Source organism: Paralichthys olivaceus, chromosome 11 (genome assembly GCF_024713975.1).
Source record: "Paralichthys olivaceus isolate ysfri-2021 chromosome 11, ASM2471397v2, whole genome shotgun sequence".
Lineage (NCBI taxonomy): Eukaryota > Metazoa > Chordata > Actinopteri > Pleuronectiformes > Paralichthyidae > Paralichthys > Paralichthys olivaceus.
In genome coordinates this window covers 4497120-4518749 of record NC_091103.1, presented here as the reverse complement: position 1 = coordinate 4518749, position 21630 = coordinate 4497120, and the positions used below count along the sequence as shown (strand labels likewise).

Here is a 21630-nt window from a genome sequence, read left to right as displayed (position 1 = left end):
CTCAGTCAGCGTGACACAAGCTATTAATTTTAATTGTTGAGGCCAAAAATCATTCTGTGTTGATCCACATTTTCATTTTCCTCTTGCCTGATTTCCATGAACACAATATCTGCATTTATTTGTCAAACAGCACAGTTTATTGATTTCAGTTCCTGTCTCTCATCCCCATCTCAGTGACACAATATCATGATGTAAATATCACTCAGCAATCCTTTATTTTCTTGTCATAAGATATTCTGCCCCGTGTGTGTGGAGGCTTTTTTACGTAATGGTGAGGGAATTCATAGTCAAGTGTCTTTCACAAAGAATGCCAGTAACACTGACGCATCAACTCCATTGTTGCAGTGTACAAGGATAATATTGACACACAACATTTTGTGGTGATTTACACAACAGATCAAGATTTCAACCCTTTGTCCAATATATCTCATCTACACACACACAAACACACACATACAAAACAGCATTGGACTGTACACACACACTAATACACTGTGTTCTCCCCGTGAGACGGTTTCTCATCTGCGAGCACTCTTTCCGGAGCAGTGTCTGCTGATCCACCACCAGGGGACAGCATAGTCTTTTCAAAGTGCTACCAAACCAGCTCTGTCCCTGCACCTCCAGCTGAGGGGTGAGAATGAAGAACCCTCTGCTGCTGGTGGAGGCTGAAACTGTTTGAGTGTAAAAGGAGAACCGTGCAGGAAAGGAGATCCCCGATGTTTGAGCTTCACTCAAACTTGCGCAGGTGGTTGTAGAGGGACTGGACGTAGGTGAAAACACACATGGGGTCTGGTTTACGACCCATGATCATCATGTCCTCCACCTCAATCAGTCGATCGCAGCCTGCCTTCACTCTGCACACACAGAAACACAAGTCAGGGGGGAAATCTCATTTCATATGTTTCAACCAAAACCACAATTATTTGGATTTGACAATTTGAATGTCCAACGAATTGAGAATCGTTGAACAAAATGTGTCAGCTGAATCAACTGAAGGTTGTCTGGTCTGTTGACTAGTCTAAGAAATAACAGGAAATCCAAACTTGTATATACATATCTAACATTATATATTTATATATCTAACATCGTGTCTTGGACAGTCATTTTCCTTTACATTCTCACAAACATGTTTTGAGTAGAAGGAACTTATATATATATAATAATTCATATAGATGTATTGCCCTATAAGTCTCTGCCCTGTGATCTCTTTAAGAGGTCAAATCTAAAGCTGTCCCTGTATGTAAAGGATTGAATCTGTGACCAAGTGAATATTGTTTTTCCGTCAAATCAGCTTAATTCAACAGCCAGTCTTAGAATAATAATAATAATACGTTCATGAATCAAGGGGTATCTCTAAGTCCACGTCCAAACTATGCGCCTGTATAATGTCTAATCTATACAGTGCAGCCTGTGTGAGCAGTATCCGTAACAGTAACAATAAGCCACGCTGTGTGAAGCTCTGCGGTCAGGCAAGAGGAATGCACGCCCAACACCTAAAAGAAGAAAGTCTGGTGAAGCAGACAGGATCGGCAGGAAAATTGACGTATAAAATGTTTGTGTGATGTTGTCTCGTAAAACGGCAGCTTTACAGAGAACTATAAAATAAAACCAACAAAGAATACAAATTAAGAACCATTCAATAAAATAAAACAAAACAAAAAAAAACCCATTCATTGTTGATACACTTAAGACCCATAAATCCCTAAAGGCAAACTCTGAAAACCACAACTAACCCCCAGCAAACAAATCGCTGTTTGCCGCTGTTGCATAGTTTTTTAGACATTTTTGGGAAAAGCCCCAAAAATTGATGATTCATCACAAGTGGGAACAGGGAAGCAGCGAAACTGTCTCCGTCCACAACCTGCGCCGCTAATTCTCATTTATTAACATGAACCATCGCCTTTGTTTCATCTGTTCAAACACGAGTGTGGAAAAAACAATGGGGGACCATTTCTTGGTCGGAAGCAGTCACCACAAATTCACTGCCTCCAGCTGGTGTTGTGAAGTGGTTATCCTATTTATTTTCAGACTGGAAGCAGGGGGCTGCTTCTCAAAGAGTTCAGAAATATTCCTACCAGCCCCCGTAAAGCTCACTAATGAACACGCTGTATCTTATTTAGTTTTTTTGGACACGGACGGACGGTTTTATATGGAGTTATTTGTTGGATCTATTTTTTGAGAAACCCCAATGGATCCATGCAGACAATGTGTCTGTGCAGTGTCTCCAGCCTCAGGGCAGGCTGTCAGATAGGGGATGGGTGGGTACAGGTTTTATTAGAAGTCTTGGTAAAAGCAAAATCGCAATAAACCTTTTTAAGAAAAATACAGTCCTCATATTACGAGAATAAAGTCGTAATATTATGAAAAAAAGCAATTGTGTTTCTTTCAGTTGGAGTAGACACAGTTTCTTCCAAAGATACTTATGAGAATGTGGAGCTGATGTGAAGAAATATTAACGATTACATTATTTTTTTTAAGATGCTCCCCATTATTCATTTTAATGCAAGTGTCTTTTCAAATGGCTAAAATTACGACTTCATTCTCAGTCTCTTTTTCCCTTTAAAGGTTCAGTGTGTAAGATTAAGATGAAACTGATCTATTGGCAAAATGATTCCTATACCTGATCCTAGTGATATTTTCAGTGTGTAGTCACCTAAATTGTACAAATTGTTGTTTTCTTTACCCGAGAATGAGCCGTTATATTTAAATACTTTATATCAGGAGCAGGTCCTCTCTACGGAGGCCACCTTGTTTTTTACAGTAGCCCAAGCTAAGCTAACATGGCAGTGGTATCACTCCTCTTGAAAGAAAGCAAATATGTGATAAACCCACGTACAACAACACTTAGATTAACAGCTGAGGATGATGTCGTTAGTTTTGCAGGTTTTAGCTCTGACGAGAAGTTATTTTATCAATCCTCTGCAGTTTTATTCCAATTCTTTCAGGGGTTGTTGAGATATTTCATGACAAAACAAATCAAAAGGTCAACCTCATGGTGGTGGTTGGAAAAATCAGGATGAAGACTGTGAACGTCGATAGATAATCCCTTGGCAATCCAAATGGTATGTTGAAATATTTCTGTGAGTTAAACGGGCCAGCAGGATTTGATAGCTCCAAGTGCCCTGCAACACATTTTTGGCAGGTTGGGGAAAAAACCCTTGAGAGCGCTGCCATCATTTATGATCAAAACCACCAATTCTACAAAATGAAAAATAAAGGAATCAATCTGCATCATGTCATAATGTCATCATGTTGACAGTGCGTTCACTCACTCTGCAGTTCCAAAGGCCAGCTCAAAGTTGTGTTTGCGGTTGACGGGCGACAGAGCGGTGTAGTCGAACTCGATGGGGAAGAAGGAGTGGACGAGGGCGCAGAACGCCATCCCGTCGCTCCAGCTGGACGAGAAGTTCTGGATGTCGATGTTCTACAGAGACAAAACATTAGGTGATGATGTGGCATGTGTGTTTCCGTGAGATCGTCTCAGACCTCCGTGTGCACAGAGAAAAACATTTAAGAGACAGAAAGAGGTAAAAGAAACATGACTTGTAAAACCAACTGGCAGCTTGTCAGAGCTTCATAAAGCCATCTCTCCATTCACTGACTGGTCTGTAATTATGATGGATAAAACAGACTCTCTTCGCCTCTCCAGCTTTGGGTCTATTACATGCTTTTGAACTCGTGTCATCTCAAGGCTGCCCTTCATTAGTCTGGAGTTTGCCTTGAATGAAATGCAGCACGTCAAGTCACTGGATGAACATCTCCCTCTCATGTGTGCGTGAATGTTTATTGCTGCCAGTTAATAGCAGTTTAGCTTGACTCTGGCCATAACCAGAGCCACATGGAGCAGCTGGCACACGGCGCTGTGAAAAGAAAACGGTGCCATGACCTCAACTACCTCAGCCCTGCACCCTCACATCCATACAATTACACACACCTTGGATTTAGAAGGATATTCACGTCCATATACTGCAGCTCTCGAGTTGAGAGGTAGATGATTAACACATTAGCACTGTGCAATGTGCTGACAGGTTAAAGCTATATGGAGCGAGGCTAATTTAAAACGGACTACTTTTATGTGTCATCTCGTACAAATTTGAATTAAAGCTCGGAGCTGGAAGTTTTGCATCTTTTGTCCCATTTACAGCAAAATACATAAACATCACATAACTGCAGGTCACTTTTTAAGAGCAGCATTTTTTCCTTTGACATGGTTTCCTACTTTTTTCAAGCTTCTTTCGATTTTCTGAAATGTGCACATTCGCTTTGTTTCTGAGTTATGGACAAGAAAATTGATACCACTGTCATCAAGTGTGCACCACGAGGGCCCACAAAGCTGCAGCCAGGAGGAGATTAGCTTATGCATTTAGCATGAAGACTAGAAGCAGGGGGGAAATAACTAACCTGGCTCAGTCCAAAGGTAAGAAAATCCATCTACCATCACGTCAAAAGCTCAATAACTCCCATGTTTCTTTTTCCTAAAACCTTTACAGTAAGAGAAATGTAGGAACTATTGTGTTCTTATGGGGAGTTAGATGGTCTGACTGTTTCTTTCTTGAACCACGAAACAAGCACAGCTTAATATATATGGTTTAAACAAATCAGACATGATGTGTTATTTGTTGAGTTTTAAATATGCAGGTAAGTGTTTAATTTTGGAGAGAGCCAGCTAACTATTATCCCTCCGCTTCAGGTCTGAGCAAAGAACGGAACAGCTCTAGTTAATTAATCCAGGCATATAAGATTATTACATCTATTTATCTAACTCTTTGAAAGAAAGCTAATTTTGGACAAATATTGCAAATACTTCTCTTCAAATCTCTGACGAATCTATATCTGTCAGTGTTACATTATTATGACGTGACTTTGCAGCAGAAAAACAGCCAGAGTCAAGTAAAAGTCAAGGGACTAACAGCTGGAAAGCATCTTGAAAAGGATCAAATGAATTTATAAGCCTCTGCTGCTGACTTGAAAGTCCTGTTTCAAAGTCAAACACAGGACGCGGATACACAGTCAGTTTTCCACAACACCCTTAAACAACAACAACGTGACTTAAACTACAATAGAAGCAGAAACAATGGGTTAGAATCTCAAGCAAATTTGCTGGCAATTCCTTTTCATGCTATGAAGTTGAATGAGGAGCGACTGTCTGCCACAAAGTGAAACCACATTCTAAAAAGGTAATTGACTTTGATCTGTCCTGGAAAATGCGGAGCAGTAGCATATCATATTTATGCAATTTGTGGTAAATGGGCTAAAACACTTTAAAAGCTTTGAATCCATCTGGAGCTGAGTAGCAAATTTTACTATATTGACCAAATGTTATGAAATATGGATGAATTCATACTGTAAAATAATATTCATATATAGAAATGACAGAAAAACATTGTCAGAGTTTTGTCTGCTGGATAATATTAGGTATCTTACCTGGTAGCCTATGGTCTTGGAGCGGCACCACTCGAGAAGGATCTGTTTGATGCTGCTGGCGCTGGAGACCCCAAAACTCTGAGACCGCTTGAGCTTGGGTTTGGAATCCACTGGTTTGGGACGGCTGTGCAGGAGAAGTTGGAAAGGAGTTGTTTTATCTACCATTGTTCCCATGTTGCTAAAATGCAGCATTTCAATTGCATTTACCTGTTAGTTACTTCAGAGTCCAGTCTTTCAAAGATAGATCGACGAGTCTGAGCACCAATGTTACGAGGCAGAGTCTGTGACCTCACGAGCTCCCTCCTCCTGTCTCCTGGCTGTCCATAGGACTTATCACTGTTTAAATCACCGTCTCTGCAAGGTGGAGGCACACAAGTGTAAGATACATAGAAAAGTATATGAAACCTCAAAGATGTCCTTCCTCAATCGCTTTACACTCACCTATCATGCTGCTGTAACCCTGAGTAGGTCACTGACTTAGCAGGAGCTGAGCTTGTCTTCTCTGTAGGACAAACATTAAGAGTAAATCACATCCACAATCCTGCAGTCCACTACGAGATACCATATGTGACGGAAAGCGTGACTCACCCTGGAGGCGGGGGGATCCGAGAGCTCTGATAGGTGTAGGGGTCCATGTCTTCACAGAAGATACTAACAGCAACAAATAAAAAAAATAAACTGTCAGTTTAAGAATTTTACAAAATACCTCGATACGCTGCACTCACAAACCCACACTGGTCGAATCGAGTCAGTCCACTACCTGATTGATTTGAAGACTCCTCTATTGGTTGAGGCTGGTTGAAGGTTGCAGTTGACTGACCAGGAGACGAGGCCTCAGAGATCGGGGAGGACCGAGAATCAACGGGACTGCCGGGAGAGCTGGGAGAGCCCTTGAGCTCCGCTGTCTTGGTCGTGGCGGTGATGGGGAGGTGAGGCATCCGCATGGCGACAGGGGCCGTGTGCTCGTGTGGGAAATCAATGGGCGGAGCGATCTCTCCGTGCACCAACATTGAATGTTCTTGTTGGATAATAAGATTTAAAATGATGACATCAATGAAAATTGTCAAGATGGCTGCTCTGTGCATCAACAGTGGTGAAAGTTATTGTGATAAACTGATAAAACTTCTGTCTGTGGACATGATGCTATATTGTTTAGATCCACAAAAATACTATGTAACTATGTGTAATCAACCGGTATTGCTTGCAATGGCTAACCTGGTTCGAGCAAACCGTACTTCTTCCATCAAACACAACACAACTTTGGACTTGTTGTACTCTAGAGCGACATTAGATCTTCTCTATCTGGTGGTCTAAATATGGTTTTCAAAATCCACACTTGTTTGTAGCCCAGGCCTTCTGTCAAAATAACTTTATGCCGTGGTTGCAAACAACCTTAAATCAAGTTGGTTCACATCAGTTTGCGTCTTCATATAAGCTGTGGGCTGAGCACTGCCACGGCGTGACACAGTTTTGACGTGTTTACCTGTTGCGGCAGCGTGACCATTCTCCAGGCCTGCATGTGTGGGGGCAGGGTCCACTTCTATTGGCTCTTCTCGCTCAATGCTCTGAAACACACACAGAGTCATCGTTAACCAACACACTAACAATGTTTATGGCTCTTAAAGCAGCATGAGGTCATCTCTGACCTTCACTGGAGAGTAGGTAGACTGTTAGTAGATGTATACTTCTAGAACACTGTGCAAGCTCGAAGACAGGTTTTGAAACTCGCAGGGTGAATTAATCATTCCGTAATAATCTGCTGTATTTGTTGCCAGAGGGGATTCAAATCTAATCCGAACAAAACTGAGTTTTGTGTCGAGCTGTTCCTTCGCTAATATGTTGTGTTTGTATCAAAGACAAAGAGTCGGGGGAATCATGTTCCTCTGGTTTGAACAAGAAATGAATCCAGATGTCGTGTGATTATTGAGTCACTGTTGGACCGTTTCACTCTATTCAGATTTTTCTCTCCAACACATGGGATTTTTTGAGATGACTTCAGACAAAACAAATCAGTGCGGCGTGACTCAACTCACACTCGATAACGTTTAAAAGACGAGGACTTCAGGGAAGTGTCGTAGGTGTGGGAGGCACCAGTGTGTTCTGTTCTGTTTTGTGCACCTATCTCCCCCTTGATAAGAACTGCACAGCCTTTGTTTTAAATCAGGCACTGCTGTCGTTGACAAGCGGCCAAACTCTGTCCGCCGATCTGGCAGCACGACTAAAATGACTGAGATCAGGTTATAATGTCAAACATCATCAGCATCTGGGCTTCAGTGTCTCTGTGACCCCCATTTATTTCCTGTCTCTGTGATCAGAGCAGATCCTCAGCGGAGGCTCGTGTTCCTCTCTCTCCAAACACAATCAGCCACATGGAAACAGCTAATCGCCGTCCAGAGCCGATACTTCTATCTTAAACTCTTGACCGCAAGGCGCTGCTGACCCACATAGGTTGTGGGTCAAGCTGTCACTTTCCATGTGGCCAGATAGACGGAGCACAGCGCATTGATAGTCGGCCCCTTTAGCACCGAACAACACTACTCAGGTCAATAGTGCAGCACTGATAGCGGCGCACATTTTATCAAGGTCACATTGTGTGTGTTGGTCTCACAAATTTTGAAAAAGGAAACATAACACACTCAGGCTGCCATGTAGGAGATCATCTGCTCTTTAACAAGTAACAAATGAAAAGCTGCTTGTTTTTCATACTCGGATGTCAAATACACACTCTGTGCTGCGTTTGACTGAGAACGTTATTTCTCCAATGATGCATCTGATGCATTCATTCTGTGTTTAGATAAACTCAGCATGTTTGGAAGCAAAACTGCAGCATCTGCACAAAAACCATGACGTGATCAGATAGATACGGAGCCCCCCTCGCCAAGGGTCAGCAAAAGAGGGAAGTGTGAATCTCAACTCTCAGTTTATAAATCTGTGCAAACAAATTATAAACCGGGCTCTCGGATTTATAATCTGTGCCACAGGTTTGTAAACCATCCGCACAGGTTTAATGTAAAATGTAAGAATAGAATTCATGCTGTATTGTGTTTTCCATCAGATGTTTGCAGCTTTCATTGTGTAGCATCATATTCATTGTGCTGGTTTATATTTTAACAGTTTCACAGTGAACATTTTTAAACAGAGAGTATAGATTTACTCTGACTTTTTTTTTCTTAGATGACCCTAATGAATAATCTGTAGATAGATACAATACAAAAATCATCAGTATTCAGTCTTATTTAAGTCAAGTGTCTATTGTTTTATTTGAGATTTGTTTTTTGGAGATTTTTATCTCCAATCCACTTAATTTAAGAGAATAAAATTTCCATTTGTGATGCTAACAGGAAACAAATGGCATTTAACAACAGCAGCAGCAGCCCATGATGGATCTGTACTTTCTGCTGGAGAAATTAATTAAGGAGCCCTTAAAGGAAAAGAGATGCTGCCGTTGATATGTGAATTTAATATTGCAGTGCTGCGAGCACCACAAATTTCTTGACCTAGTTTATCTCATTTTTGGTTGAAGGCACAAGATTGCAGAGATGGATATCTGAAAACCTGGACAAACAAAACTAAAACTAACTAAACTAAGAGAGAAACCCAACACCGTCACACACACACACACACACACACACACACACACACACACACACACACACACACACAAACACACTGCTCACTTGAAATGGCTGGGAGTGTGTAAATGTGTGTGCCTGGACTGAAGTCACCTCATAAGAATGCTGTTGGGGGAAGGCGAATGTGTGTGTGCATGAGTGTATGTATGTATGTGTGTGTGTGTGTTTGAGAGAGAGAGAGAGAAAGAGAGAGAGAGGGTAAGAGAGAATTGTGGGGGGTGTAGGTGGGTAGAAAGGGGTGATTACACCCCTGAACGAGAATAAGGGGAAAAAAAGAACCTTATATTGTACAGTTGTACACTGCCTGATGGGAAATGTCACAGAGGGACGGGGCAGTGGGGGGGGGGGGAACAGCTGGCTATCCAGCAGGAGGAGGGAGACAAATTTCAGAGCGTCTGGCTTCGGGGAGGGGAGCTCCCCTGGCTTAAGTACTGAGATCATCAGACGTCCACTGTGGGTCAGAGGGGGAAATATGATCGCGGAGCTGCTGAGGTTCCTGTAAACTCCCTGGTATCTCGAGGTCTCGCTTTCTGGCAGAACAAACTGTTACACAGTACCAACGAGGGACCCGAGAACACGATACACGCGTCACATTTGGTTAAAAGAGCATTCGTGAGGACCCACATGAGCTTGCACATAAACTGATATCTGTTGGTGGTGATATGTTGTTTTAAGGATCAATCGCTGTCTATTAAAGTCCAGACATCATCAACTCAGCGTCTACAACCTGCAGAGCAGCGCCACGTTAATATCTGCCTCACCCACCACGGAGGTGAGGTTGAGCTTTGGGAGAACCTGGAGCTGCTTCCTCACAATGACCCGAGTTCAAACATTTAAAGTCTCTGTTCATGCTTTAGCAGTTTCTCAACTCAACTATCAGTTTCTCAACTCAATTTTGGAATCAAATCAAAAGGAAAATGAAGGTGGAGGTTCATCATCTATCTAATGTGGACATGCAATATTAGAATAATTCATGGATCGTGATTTAAAAAATTGGACATATATACGGGGACTGATATTAAATGAGTATTAAATGTAGTATTTTTGACAGTCCTACGAACTAGACCAGTAAAATTGTGAATAACTCCCTGAAACCTTGTCAATGAAGAATCACATTTACAGTTATCATCACACCTTCACTGACTCCGACTCTGCACCACGCTACAAGTCACGTTTCACTTTATTGGTCAACACGTGTGTATTAGTGTTTGCTCCCTACTAATAAATGACTAAAAGTAGGAACGATGACACCAGAATAGGCCGAGCTGAGCTGTCAGGAATCCTGGATGGACATAAAGGACGTGTGTCCTCATTTATCTTCAGCTGGGACTCTGTTACTGTGCTACATGGAATCATATCTGGATATTATCATTTGTATTATTGAATCAATTCAGTTTATGCCAGAGCTGAAATGCTTCCTGCTTGTTTGCATAAAGTGTATATGTGAACATCCTGAAACTCCATCAAACTGTACATGTACTTATTTTCTAAAATTGAAGAGTCATCTGGTGTGACATGGGATCAGGTAACCAGAGGTCTCTCTCTCTTTTAGCTCCTCTTTCATCCCTTCCTCTCATAAACTGTCCTCAGTCCCTCTGTCTCTCTCTTTCTCTCAGGGAGACATCTGAGCTTCGCTGGGCCTTTGGGTGGTGGAGGACGAGGACACTAGAACAATGGAGGAAGGCTGGCATCCCTCCAATGACAACCAGTGTGTGTGTGTGTGTGTGTGTGTGTGAGAGAGAGAGTGAAAGATAAACTCACCACTATGGGTGCCAGACTTAATTTTAATTTGCAAATTAAAACGAGAACTTAGAAACAGAGTCACAATGCAGCCTTTGTGCTCGTGGCAGTTATGTGAATGCTCGGGGTGACAGGATAGATGTACAAGTACACTGTAAAATTATTATGAAGCTTGTAAACTGTCGTGCATCAGTGTCGACCACAGCAACCACCTTGCAATTTACTATGACGATAATCAAAAAGCACAGGGTGCAACACAATCAGCAGATTCGCAAGAAGGAAGAAACATGCACTTGCATTCACACAGCTACTGTAGAGCTATCAGACTTCTGCTCAGCAGTCAACAGGTAGAGACAGAGGACTCTGCTCTGTAATTTCCTCCCGTAGAGGAATCCTCTCAGAGGAACACACTCAGACCACCTGTTCTTCAAATACACTCGCACAGACTGCAATTTCTCTGCTCGAAAAAACGCAGGGAACGCCACTTTGGGCCGAGGGTGGAAAATATGCGCAGGCTTTGAAGAGTGAAGATATAAAAAAGTAATTGCAGGTGAGAGCCACTGAGCGGGGGAGGGGGGGGGTTTCTTTATAAACATAAAAGTATGTATGAATGGAAGTTACGGTGCCTGATTTCACACGTGCTTTGCTCTGCTGACAGCGTCTTAAGGCCGTGCACATGCAAATCCAATGTTGCATCTGGTAAAACAATATTTAAAGGGAGGGTTGGTAAGTTGTTTCTGAAACACTTTTTTATCTCATTTGTTGCAATCCTCTCCACGTCCCGAGTGCCATCAATAAATAAAGTAATCTGGAAAATAGAGAGCGTTTGCGGCCCCCTCAGGACTGTAAATTTAATTCGGACTGAGAGACGACAGCCAGAAGTTAGCAAGCGAATCACGGAAAAGTCGACTTCTAGCGGTTGTCAGTTCAAGTTCATGTGTTTTGTGGGTGTAGCTTTGACAAGAGGACCGATAGGAGGGGTTGAGATGTGCTGATTGATTATTCTCAATTAGAAATCTGTGAAGGAGTTGAACCTCTCTAACCGAGCCCATAACCATCATCTCCACAGTGTAAATCACACATTTCTGTCAGTGACCTTACACATCATGTATATATATATTTTTTTATATTTGTTTATGCATAGCACAAAAAACTACATATAAAACTTGTGTTTCCTTATTTGGTGATAGTTCTCAATTCTTCTACTCTCACTGTTAAAGAAGTGTAGCATAGGATTCATGGAAGAAGAAGAGCTTGGTCTCAGGCCAAGTATCTGTGAGAAATAGGTCCTGCACGCTGTGGGGAAAAGATCATTTTTCACTCTTGACTCGTACTCACTCCTCTGTAATGTCTCGCTCCAACATGTGGCAACAATAGAGAGCGACTCCCCTGTCTTCCCTCTCCACCTCCCTCCCTCCATCCTTCTCTGCTCTTTCATTCCTGGCAGTGAGGCAGAGGAGGGTGGGATGATGTCTGGAGGAGACTTGACAGGCTCACCGCAGGAGAGGTCAGCAAATAAAGACAATCCTTATCACCTCTACCTTAATTACCATCGCTTCCAAACAGCTCACTAAACTGGATAGGTGGTGTGAGTAAGAGCAGCCGGCCCCACAAGTCATTTCAGCTCAGCATCCTCAGGGATTACATCAATATTGGACAAATCTTCGCCTCGTGATTTACATCCAGTGCCAACATTCTGTGCCAGTGCAAAAAAAAAAAATACTTTGCTTTTTTATTCGGAGAGGCAGAGAGTTGTAGTGGAGGTCTGGATGGTTGGTGTACAGCCATTGAAGTGAGTCATGCAAGAACGTTTTTCAAAATCTTTCCTTTTTAACCATAACCACAAACGTTCACTGATACTATGAATACTGCATCTTCTAATGATTTAATATTGTCGTCTGGATGTTTGTTAAAATGGATTAGGATTAACTCCATTTGCAGTGATCAATAATACATTTACCATGATGAGAAAATCTTTACCAAAACACTCAAAGATGAATAACTAGTGATCATGATAACCAACCTGCAGTCAATAATATCTGTCCCACAGATCATGCTGATAATGTGATTGTGTGCAGTGACTCCTGGGCATGTCTAAGTGAAAACATAGTCGGCTGCAGTGGGAATTCACAACTGGCCTTCTGCTCACCCCCAACACTCCATCACCTTGCCTCTGTGGAGTTTACATTTTGAATTTCACCCTCACAGTGACTGACAGGCAGATAAATTTACTCTAGGCCACGTTTCTTCTCGCTCCTCTCCCGAGCCCCCACAATGCCCAGAGCAGCAGTTATATCTGAGTCCACCTCCTGTGGTGGAAAGACTTGATTTCTGACAAAACCTGAAAAACGCCAGGAACCCCTGCTCTCTCACCCGTGACCCCCGCACAGCGTCACCCAACCTCTAAAACCGATTTTCCTTTAAGTGCCTTTCGGGCATTATTCCAAAAACACTGGGGCCGAGTGCTGCTAAATGAAATTTGTGCGGTGTTCCCAGGCGGATTGAGCTGACCTTAAAATCTACTCCCGATTTCCAGAAAGGCTTACTGGTTCCACAGGGCAGCAAGGATGAGGAGGGTGAGGACGGTGACCTATCCCACCAGCCAGTCAGTTATTAACCTGTTTCCACAGAGATGATGACGGGAACATGGCTTATTGTCTGGAAGTCATTAAGAGAACCAGGGGTAGCCAGGGAGTGGCTGCATACCTCTGTAAACCCCCCCCCCCACCCCCAAGCAAGTGTATATACACACACACACACACACACACACACACACACACACACACTTCAGCTGTGCTCTGTCCTCAGTGTCATTCTTTTCTCTTCCATTATTTCTAATCTATATTAACTTCTTATTAATAGCATTTCTTTATCAGAATAAGTTTAAGACGTTCTTCACAAACAGTAGCTTTGAAACCACTTGAACAAAGTCAATACTGGGAGATACACAGACTAAAAGAGTACAGATTATTTTGTAAAATGATGAATCAGTGTATGATTAAAATTTGAGTTATGATCCAGTATATATATATATATATATATGTGGTACTTTTGTAAATATTTGATGTGTTTTTGTTTCTGTCTCACTCATGGCTTTATTAATAGCCACATGGAGACGTGGGGTGGGCTGCTGCCAGGAATCCAGCCTTAAAATGCAGGGGGAGACTGGAGGCTGAGGAAGGGGCCACGGAGGCAAAGAGGAGAGGAGCGAGGGATAGAGGGAGGGATGGATGGATGGATGGATGGATGGAATTTGGATACACACAGAGATCAGAGGTTATTTGCCACAGTTAAAAGTCAGGGCTGGCTCTGCTTGGGAACTTTACTATACCACACTATGCTATGCAACACTCTACAACTCTATACTATGCTACACTATATCATACTTCACTAAACTGTGCTGCGTTATGTTACACAATTTTATACTATACTGTACTATACTATACTACTATACTCAGTTGTATTCACTTACACTGTTGAACGTGAGCACCAGCAGTTGGTAATCACAGTGTAATTCAGTTTGGACCGGGATCAGTGCATCTTAAGTGCTCTGAACGTACAATCTATCCATCAGTCTATTATCAGACTGTGACTAGACCAAAACTCTGCAGGCTAAAAGTTGCAGTGGTCCGCTGCTTATTTGCAGATAAGAAAGCAGATAGCATCGAAGCCGAGTTGTGAAATGTTAGGGTGGGGGGGGAGCCGGTGAGTGCACGGGGAGGGGCGGAGGGAGACGAAGTATCTGGAGGAGTGTGACCTGATGGAATTACCACCAACACGATGTTAGAGATCAGATCATCAACTGGCGGGATTATGATTCCAATTCTAAATCAATATATCATCACATGAACTGTGAATGTGTGAAATAGCGTAATGTAATTATTTAAAAAATGAGACGAGCACAGATACTTTTCAAAATGAAAACCCTGTTTCTAATAAATCATGTTGCTTCATACCTTCCTTCTTTTCTTTCATTGCCTCAACTGACCGTTGTGAAGAGAAGTTATTGTCCACGGAAATCATATAACAATCATATAAATGCTGCATGTAGCTCCGTTATGTAAAAGGTCAGGAGTTATCTATAAAGCTTGTCCTGTAAACCCGTGTGAGAAACATCCAAAACCTTCCATCTGCAGAAATCAGCTCTTATATAATATGTGATGCAAGTGCTGTGTAGGGTCATAAATCAAGTGTGTTGATGGAGAACATTAGATGATCTTGTGACCTGACTGAGATAATCTGATCTCCTCATCTGCTAATGAACACAAACACACACACACATACACACACACACACACACACACACTGGAGGAATGCAGCGTCTGATTCTCTGCTGCAGTCTTGAACGGCCCAGGTGTGGTTTACGAAGGTATTTGTAGGAAAGAAGTAAAATGAAAGTGTGGAGTTTTGTTAAAGAAAAGAAAATGTCATTGCAATTATATTAATTGTGAATTTATCAGATATATCTCTTGCGTAAAAAGTTGAATATAGCTCTGTCAACCTCTGATTAATGAAGTTTAACTTGTTCAACTATCCCTCCACGTTCAATGTACTCCCAATGAAGGAAAGAACACAATGGCCCATTGAGACGGCTGCTTTGGCAGCGTAATTGGCAAAAGCAGTGTCGTATGCAGACATTAAGTGTGTGTGTGTGTGTGTGTGTTGTGTGTGTGTGTGTGTGTGTGTGTGTGTGTGTGTGTGTGTGTGTGTGTGTGTGTGGAGGAGGATGAGAAGGAGAAACAAAGGAGGAAGAGGAGACACTGTAGAGGAGGATCAGGTCTTTGTCCTAATCTTCACTAATTCCTGTTGCCCAGAACCATTAGAGGATAGAACAGAGCCACACAGCTGCCTCTTTACAAACCACAAAAACCTTCCAGATGCACACACACACACACACACACACACACACACTGTTACACACAGCTGGGTTTCCATTCAAGCATTTTTATGTGAATTCCGATGTTCTGAGAAAAGTGGAACAGAGCCAGTCCAGTATGACAGCTTATCAAATATTACAAAATAATAACCGTCATCTTAACAAGACAGAACGAGAGGAATATAAAATCTGAAAATGTAAGTGTACACACACACACACACACACACACACACACACACACACAGGCAGTATTCTTCGACTCAGCTGACGAAAACGCTCCAGATCTCATTTGAAGAGCAGAGGGAAGAAAAGACACAGTCATGCTGTATAATTCATACAGATTCGTGCTGCAGGTGTTTTCAACATGGAGGAGATGGTGCTGACACACTACAGGTGTGATTAGGAGGTGAGTGCGTACCTGCAGGTATGTGTGTGTGTGTGTGTGTGTGTGTGTGTGTGTGTGTGTGTGTGTGTGTGTGTGTGCTCTTGTGACAGCTTGGCAGGTGGCACTGCACAGTAACAGCTGGAGAGCAGGCTGGAAGACTGACACGCCTATACACATCTCTCTGGCACAGAAAAACTTCAGCTTGGCTTCAAGCCTGCAGTGTGTGTGTGTGTGTGTGTGTGTGTGTGTGTGTATGTGTGTGTGTGTGTATAAAACTGTCCGTCAGGCCTGTTTGAACAGCCAACCGTACTTTATGTGCTGTATCTTCCTCCCGTCTGTCTCTGACAGGTAGGTGAGGATGTGGCAGGAAGAGTGAGCTGCAATTATAATCCAAGCAGTCGTCTCCGACCAGGATCCGAGCATATGGACAGAAAGTCATTGTTTGTGCACCGATACGTCACAGTACTTCCTGCATCTCTTGCTTGATGTGATCTGTGTGTCACTGCAGCTGACACACATCAACACTTACAAAGGTGCCGTTGTGTTGTCTAGCTGTGACCACATGATTTAAAAGAAGATAACATTCCTCTCCAACCACATAGTTTGGTAATTACAGCCAAAAGCAGAACAGCTATTTGCATTAGTGTGCTTTTAAAGTCTGCATTTAAATATCTGTATGACCATGTGTCCTTTCACTGAACAATTATTTTGATATTGGAAATACACATCTATCATCTAAGTCCCTTGAGCTGCTTCCATATGGAAAGACGTGAACACAGTATCCTTGGCGTTCAAGGTTAATTGGCTATTTGTCTTCGATCTTGCAATTGCAGTTCCTGAAGAGCTAACTCACAACGCAGAAACACGCTTAAAGACATGTAGGTACTAAATTGCCTAGAAAGGAAGAGAGAAAATAAAAAATACTTGATTGTCTTCAGCTGCCGTGTGCTCTCCAATCTTTACTAAATATTTAGACAAAGGAAAATCTGACGTAAGAAAGAATTTCCTCTCTCTTCTGAAAAAACCAATAAATTCTGGAGAGTGCCAGGAAAAACTGCACGCTCATCTTCAACGAGCAGAAACCACATGACGGAGACACAGTAAAGCCAGGAAAGAAAACAAATTAAAATACACAATGACGTAAACAGTGACAGTTTGTGTACGAGACTCCAACATGGGTTCCAATCCAGAGGACAAACTTCCATTAGCAGCGTTGTAGGGTGACAGTTGAGATTTATTCCTGGTAATAACTCAGAAACCACTGAGTGTTACGACTCTGACTCTTCACTGATGAACTATGATGCAACCCCGATAAAGACGAAACATAAAACCACCTCTGATCCACCCTAATACTCTTATCAAGAAGAACCTCAGCTCTCCAGGAACAGAGAAAACAGGCTTATCTTCGTCGCCATCCATCATTTTTGAACTCATCCAGTAGGATTTAAAAAGACCCACCAGAGCAGAACCATGTCGTCATTCAGGCGAAACTAGCTTATTGAATATCCCCCGAATAATGACTAACCAGATCCTACATTTCATAACACCAATTTCACTTATTTGACTGGAACCACACGACCAAACTGACCGCACCTCCCAGGAGCCTGCTGCACTCATATTACTGTACTTCATAAATCCTGAAACATCCCGCTGGAGGCCCATTGTGCAACGCCGTGACACAGCCACTGCTTTGTGTGACACATCGACGCAGCCACAACGCAAACAGCCTCGGTCAAGCTCACTTTCTGCCTCTTTACAGCGGGGGCCCTTTCCCAAACTGGAAAATTACATAGCAATTACTGGATTACCTCCTTTGACATTGTATATTACATTTCCACCCATGTTACAAAGCATCTGGCACTGGAGGGCGAGGAGGTGGGTCAGTGCAACTGTGCCAAGAGCTTCTATGTGTAACAGTCCAGGAGGAACTCTGAAATTTTCTTGGATGAGATTTCTTGATGCTCGAGATTTTAGCAGTTGTTGACATCTAAAGCTGTGATTTCCCACCAGGGGGAATTAAAACTTTGGGGGTATTTTGCACAGTTGACGGGGAGCATGGGAGAATATTGGTGATGAGAAACAAACAGCAAAGTTCTCCACATCGAGGGGAATGACCGTCCGAGGGTACCTCTGGTTTTACATCCATTTAAAACAACAAATGTCAATTACAAAATGAATAGTAGTAGATATAATTAAAAGTAATGGATAAATTAATTGCTAAATAGATAAGTAATAGGTAAGTGATTGAAACCTGCCTCGTCTGTCACTCCAAAGAGTCTTGCTAATTTTGTTTGACATCAGGACAACAATGTTGGAAACCACTGTGGTAAAATAAACCCCATCACCCACCCCCACCAACATGCAACACTCACGTTCGTCTTGCTGGACACAGCAAACGTTGCTCGGCTGGAGAAGCGAGCGGTGGAGGGGCTGCTGCTGGACACCGGGCCTGTCACCATGGAGGAAACTCTGGAGCCAGCAGGAGGACTGCTGGAACTGGGGGCGGAGGAGAATGTGGCAGGGGGCGATGCAGGGCTTGACTGACCGCTGAGGCCGCTGTAGGTCTGGTCTTGGCTCCCTGGGGTGCAGGGCTGGATGTGGAGGTGAGCCTGGCTCTGCGTGTGAGCCTGACCCTTCCCGTACACCACCTCTGTAATCTCCTGATGGTTCTCTTGAATATCGTTGAGGTGATTCTTGTGGTTCAGACTGTGATTGTGGTTGTTGTTCGACAGGGTGCTCCTGTCACACGTCATCCCGCTCAGGAGCTCCACCTGTTGGCTCAGAGCTTCCAGCTGACTCCTGAGCTGCCGGTTCTCCTGCTGGAGCTGAACCACTGCTCGTCCTAGAGGCCCGCTCTGGTTGGCCGTCTCCTCCAGACGACGCTCCATGCCCAGCTTAAAAGCACTGACGTCCAAGTGGATCTCCCTGATGGCGTCCCGCAGAGTGTTCTCGTAACGGGCTAGAGCCGCACACACTGTTTCCCCCTCTGGAGAGGAGGACCGGGGATGACACAAGTCGCCCATCTCAGCGAGGGTTGGTGCTTCCATCTGTACCTCTGGTGACCCTCTGGGGACAGGAGAGACAGCCTCTGTGTCTGTTAGATCCTCTGGACGCTGGAGAATGTGTGGCTTCAGTCAGTGTGCTGAGGGTTTGGCTGGAGGGGGTGGGGACAGACGGACAAGAGTCAGAGGGGTGAAAGTTTGCAGGAGGGGGGCAAAGGTCTGTTCTGTTCTATCTCCACTACTTCAGCTCCGTCTTGGGACGTCCCAGGCTGCTCCTCCTTCCGTGAGCTTTACAGATGCCTCCCTGTGTCTTCTGTCTGAAAGCACAAAGGGGACACGACTTGACCTTTAGCTCGGGAGCAGCTGTCAAACCCTTAAAAGAACCATCACAGTTACGTTTAAGTCACAGGTCACGTTCTGTCGTGAAAAAACCTAGAGAGCAACAGTAAAATCAAAGCTCGTACAAAAATGGCTTCATTCAGAATCTCCAAATAAAGACATCATCACCAGATTCAAACACAACTGCTCTGACTCTGCTGCAGGAAGGAGCCGGATGACGGAAACAAATCATGCATCTCTTCCAGCCACTTATGCTTCATGTTTGTGTAAGTGCCATAAAACACAGCAGTGAGGTCATCTCCACCCACAGCTGCTGCTGCTGCTGCTGCTGCTGCTGCTGCTACAACCAACCAACCAACCTACCTCAGCTCTGCTCTGCTGTGCCGCTCAGTTCCCTCAGCGCTGAGCAGCTCTGTGCGTCATGTGTGAGTCTGTGCTGCCGGTTTGTTTTAAAGGCTCAGGTTGGTCGCTCCTCTGGCCCAGAAGAGGGAGGAGAGAGGGAGGGATAAAGGAGGAGGGTGGTGTCAGTGGTGGAGGGGAGAAACAACATGGGAAGAGTAGTAAATGCGAGGGGAGGGGAGGGGAGGGAAGGAGGGAGGCGGACTGGGGAGCTTTTACATCCTTGTGTAAACTATTGGAATAAATCCCCTCCCCTCCTCTTCTCTTTTCTTACTCCACTTCTTTCTGCACTTCTTCCTCCTCCTCCTCCTCTCCTCCAGTGTGTGTTCTCCTGCTCTTTTCCTCACGTTAATGTCAATACATGTATGGAAACAGATTGTTATATAAGAAAACAATGGGTGAGGTAAAGTAGAAAACACTGAGGCTGCTGAGTGAATGAGTGTGGATCATTGCACATATGTCAGGTGATATATCAGGCGGGTGTGAATGAGGAGCTAAAGAGCGGATCATCCACTCAGAAGGTCGGTGGTTCGATACTGTGCCGACAGAATGTGGTAGAAAATATGAATGTTAGTGTGAATGTGTCTTGTGCAGTAAAGTTCTTTGAGTGGTTGAAATGTCTAGAAAAGCACCTTATAAATACAGTACATTATAAACACAGTACATTATAAATACGTTTTGTTTTTTTACGTCCTGTAGTTTAAATGATTTGTTTCAAATGCTGTGATTTTGTTCCTTTTGTTAACATGTTAGCCATGAGTTGTGTTGAGGTGTTAACATTTCAGTGTTGTGTTACAGTTTGTTCTTCTGCCTCCAAGTGTCCCAGAAGAAGTGCAGCTTTAATCCTCTATTGCCAAATGTTGACATTTGATTTGAGGTTGTTGGTTTTATTCAGAAGGTGATTGCTTGTTGAGGGTCCAGATGTATGTTCTCCATATGAGCTATAGTTAACTATTCAATTAAAATGATTTATACATTAAAATAGAAATAGAAATTACATATACACTCCCATGATTTTAATAAAATGTTCTCTTTCCTCTAAATCTAAACTTATAGTGACTTTTGTCATCCCGCTGTAATGGGAACTGTCCTGCATCTCGCCCAGTAAAACAAACGTGTCTTCATCAGACACAATAAATGTTTGCTCTAGAATAAAGTGCAAACATTTCCGATAAATGTCCCTTAAAGAGCGATGACTCAACACAATCTTAAAATTGTTTTAGAGAAACTTTTTCTTCCCTCTCCTGACCCCTCTGTGTCTCGCTGGTCTCCTTCTGTAATTCTCCCTCTCTGTCACGATCTTTCCGACTCCTCGCTCTCAGGCTATTTTATAAGACAAACACTGCAACAAGTCGAGAGACAACATTTCACCCTGTGATGTAGTGTTGGGTTCAAAACCAAGCTGTGTGGAAAACAGCCACAGGCAGATAAAAAAAGAAAAGTTATAGAAAAGCATGATGTGCAATTTTCACATGTGGCTTTATTTTTCATATCGAGTTTCATACGTACCACAGATCATGAGTGTAAAAACTAGAGGGTTCATATGAGTTAAGCTTCCACTGTCTCCCTCTTTTCATATTTCTGATCCTTTGTATTGTCTTTGATAACAGGAGAGACACAGAAAGACAACCTGGCGGCTGAGGACCACCACCCTCCCCCCATCGTAACAGGACCCCAACAGAGCAAACATTCCACACTAGATAGCAATTGTGGATGTGTGTGTGTGTGTGTGTGTGTGTGTGTGTGTGTGTATGTGTGTGTATGTGGTGTGTGCCCATGTAGCAGACAGACTCATGTAAATACTTCAACATTCCACCCTCCTGCTTACTGTCA

At 43.2% G+C, this 21630-nt stretch overlaps 1 protein-coding gene across 2 annotated transcripts; it reads right to left on the bottom strand.

The window, feature by feature from the left end:
• Positions 1–114: 114 nt before the first annotated feature.
• smtnl (smoothelin, like) lies at positions 115–19898 on the bottom strand. Of its 2 annotated transcripts, none has more exons than XM_020094825.2 (10): positions 19762–19898; positions 18430–19376; positions 6908–6989; positions 6185–6442; positions 6013–6075; positions 5866–5926; positions 5632–5778; positions 5425–5548; positions 3273–3424; positions 115–854 (listed from the first exon to the last, which is right to left on the bottom strand). In XM_020094825.2, exons 2-10 carry the CDS (start codon positions 19102–19104, stop codon positions 728–730), a joined length of 1689 nt encoding a protein of 562 aa, XP_019950384.2. In that variant the 5' UTR covers positions 19105–19376; positions 19762–19898; the 3' UTR covers positions 115–727. The 2 variants fall into 2 exon arrangements, with proteins under 2 accessions (XP_019950384.2, XP_069391072.1); XM_069534971.1 differs by having other exon boundaries at positions 18430–19211; positions 19762–19831.
• Between the last annotated feature and the right edge of the window lie 1732 nt (positions 19899–21630).